The sequence below is a fragment of the Centruroides sculpturatus genome, unplaced genomic scaffold, assembly GCF_000671375.1.
Source record: "Centruroides sculpturatus isolate CEXI.00-Female unplaced genomic scaffold, Cexi_2.0 scaffold1609, whole genome shotgun sequence".
NCBI classification, from domain to species: domain Eukaryota; kingdom Metazoa; phylum Arthropoda; class Arachnida; order Scorpiones; family Buthidae; genus Centruroides; species Centruroides sculpturatus.
Window position 1 is genome coordinate 65,826 of NW_019386271.1, and position 2,297 is coordinate 68,122.

The 2,297-nt window shown below is 32.5% G+C and overlaps 1 protein-coding gene across 1 annotated transcript; it reads left to right on the forward strand.

Moving 5' to 3' along the window:
• Positions 1-184: 184 nt before the first annotated feature.
• Positions 185-814, forward strand: LOC111614347 (KRAB-A domain-containing protein 2-like). The gene has a single exon (XM_023355720.1). It carries the CDS (start codon positions 185-187, stop codon positions 812-814), a length of 630 nt encoding a protein of 209 aa, XP_023211488.1.
• The last annotated feature ends 1,483 nt before the right edge of the window (positions 815-2,297 follow it).

A 2,297-nucleotide genomic window follows, 5' to 3' on the forward strand; every position in this document is an offset into this window, starting at 1 on the left:
GAATACTGCTACCACCTAGTCGGGCAAAGTGATAATAATACGTTGAGGAGTGATCATCCGGCATACGTTAGCCAATCAGAACTTACATCTTACTTGCTCACGCGTATTGCATTTAGTACCGAACTTTAAATTTAAATTTATGTGACCAGTAGTTAATCTTTCTTCTTTGACAAAAGTAACGATCATGAAGAAATCATTAAGTGATATGAATAATCGCTTCAACAACCGATTAAACGATTTAAAAACCAAAAGGGCTGAAGAAGTAGCATATGGTCTTTTAGATATTTTTACAATTTTCGGTGCACCAAGTATTCTACAAAGCGATAATGGCAGAGAATTCACCAATAATATCATCAAACAAATGTGTAATATGCGGTCCGAGTTAAAAATGGTGCATGGAAAGCCCAGGCACTCACAAAGTCAGGGTTCAGTAGAAAGATGTAATCAAGACGTAGAAAATATGCTTAGTTCTTGGTTGGAGATTAACAATACTAACAAATGGTCGAAAGGATTACGTTTTGTACTACTGATGAAAAATCCAGCGCATCATACTGGTATAAACTGCAGCCCCTATGAGGCCATGTTTGGAGCAAAGTTAAAAGTTGGACTAAAGAATTTTATACCTAACGAATCGTTGTTCAACGCTAATACGGAAGATGATTTACAGAGACATTTTAAAACTATCAACGAAGTAAGTCAAAGTTGCTCAAACTCTGAAAGTCCGGGTACCGTCCAAGAAAACATTATGAAATATTATCTGATAATGTCACCCTTACATAGCAATATAACTGATGAAGTTCAAAGATCTACATAGTCTTCACGTTAAAAAAATCTAAACCAGGATGTTATTCGTATTACAGAATTGGTGAATGAAAAAGAAACAATCCAAACAATTGATCAAAAAAAAAGAAGAAAAAATAAGAAGTGTGTCTAAAACAAGGGCTTTGTTTAATCTTAAAAAGCAAGCAGAAAAAAATGATTAATACATCAAATTCCAAATACACAGCAGCTATTGTTGGTGATACAGTAAGGATTCGTGTTCCTGATGAAGATCGAGCCTTCAGTGATGGAAAAAATATTTTAGGTGTCGTTGTTGCGGTTAAAGATAAAAACCTTTACAAACTGGGTACCAAACATGGCATATTAAATCTATTATATTCCAGAAACCAATTTACTATTTGTAAAGAAAACTTTATTTCTGTTGGAGATGTACCGGGTGCAGAAATTTCGCTTAGAGAATGTGCAAGAATGTCATCAATTCCTGATGGCCACAACTATAGTTAATGCTGCTGAAAAATTGGTTGAAAATCTAATAGATGCAAATGCTACCAAAGAAAAAAAAATTATGTAATTCCAAATGTCATGAAAATGTTAATTGCTCAAATAAATAAACTAAAAAGCATTTAATTTTTTATATAATTTATACCAAAAATTGTTAATAATACTTTTCGTTAATATTAGTTTAATTAATATAGTTAATAGTACTTTGATATAATTTACAAAAAATAAATATTTATAAATGAAATAAGTGGAGTTTTTTTAATCAAGTTTAAAATTCTGTACTAAACGCTGTACGATACGCACACGCAACTCAGCGTGCCGATTGGCTAGCGTATGTCAGATGATCACTCCTCAACTTATTATTATCACTTTGCCCGACTAGGTGATAGCAGTATTCATTATGACCGGTCAATTTGATAAATTAATCAATATTTATCACACTGCCCGCCCTATTTGGTTATTATTTATAATGCCCGGTCATTATGAATAATGCCCGATTAATCACTTTGTCCATAACATATATGTTACCGGTAAAGCTCGGAAACTCGTTAATCTGCAGATTAACTAGGGTGATCCGTTAGAGTTGCTAAAATTGTTCTATTTCTCAAATTACCTAGGTAATGTGCAGATTATCTAGGTAATCTGCAAATTACCTACTAGGCACTCGGTAAAATGAAAATAAGATCTTTGCTGAAACAACAGCAACGTTTCTGTTCGCTTAAATTAACGTAATGTTCTTTATTCAATTTTCGATATCTAAAGAATCAAGTTAATACAATCAAACAATCGACAAATTAGTTGATAGAATCATTCATCAACCAATTAAAAAACATACAAAAAATCAAACGATTTAAAATATAAATACAATTAGGGAAATTATTGCTGTATATAGATAACCACCTATGGAATTTCGGGACTTTGAGTATCTATCTGAACTGAGGGAACCGATACCTGATTTTTGACCGGAGACAAAAAATAATAAAGTTATCATACTTTTTCTGGTGATCGCATGATGT

Excerpts from the sequence above, each read along its gene's own strand:
- LOC111614347 (XM_023355720.1), top strand. The coding sequence starts at position 185 with ATGAAGAAATCATTAAGTGATATGAATAATCGCTTCAACAACCGATTA.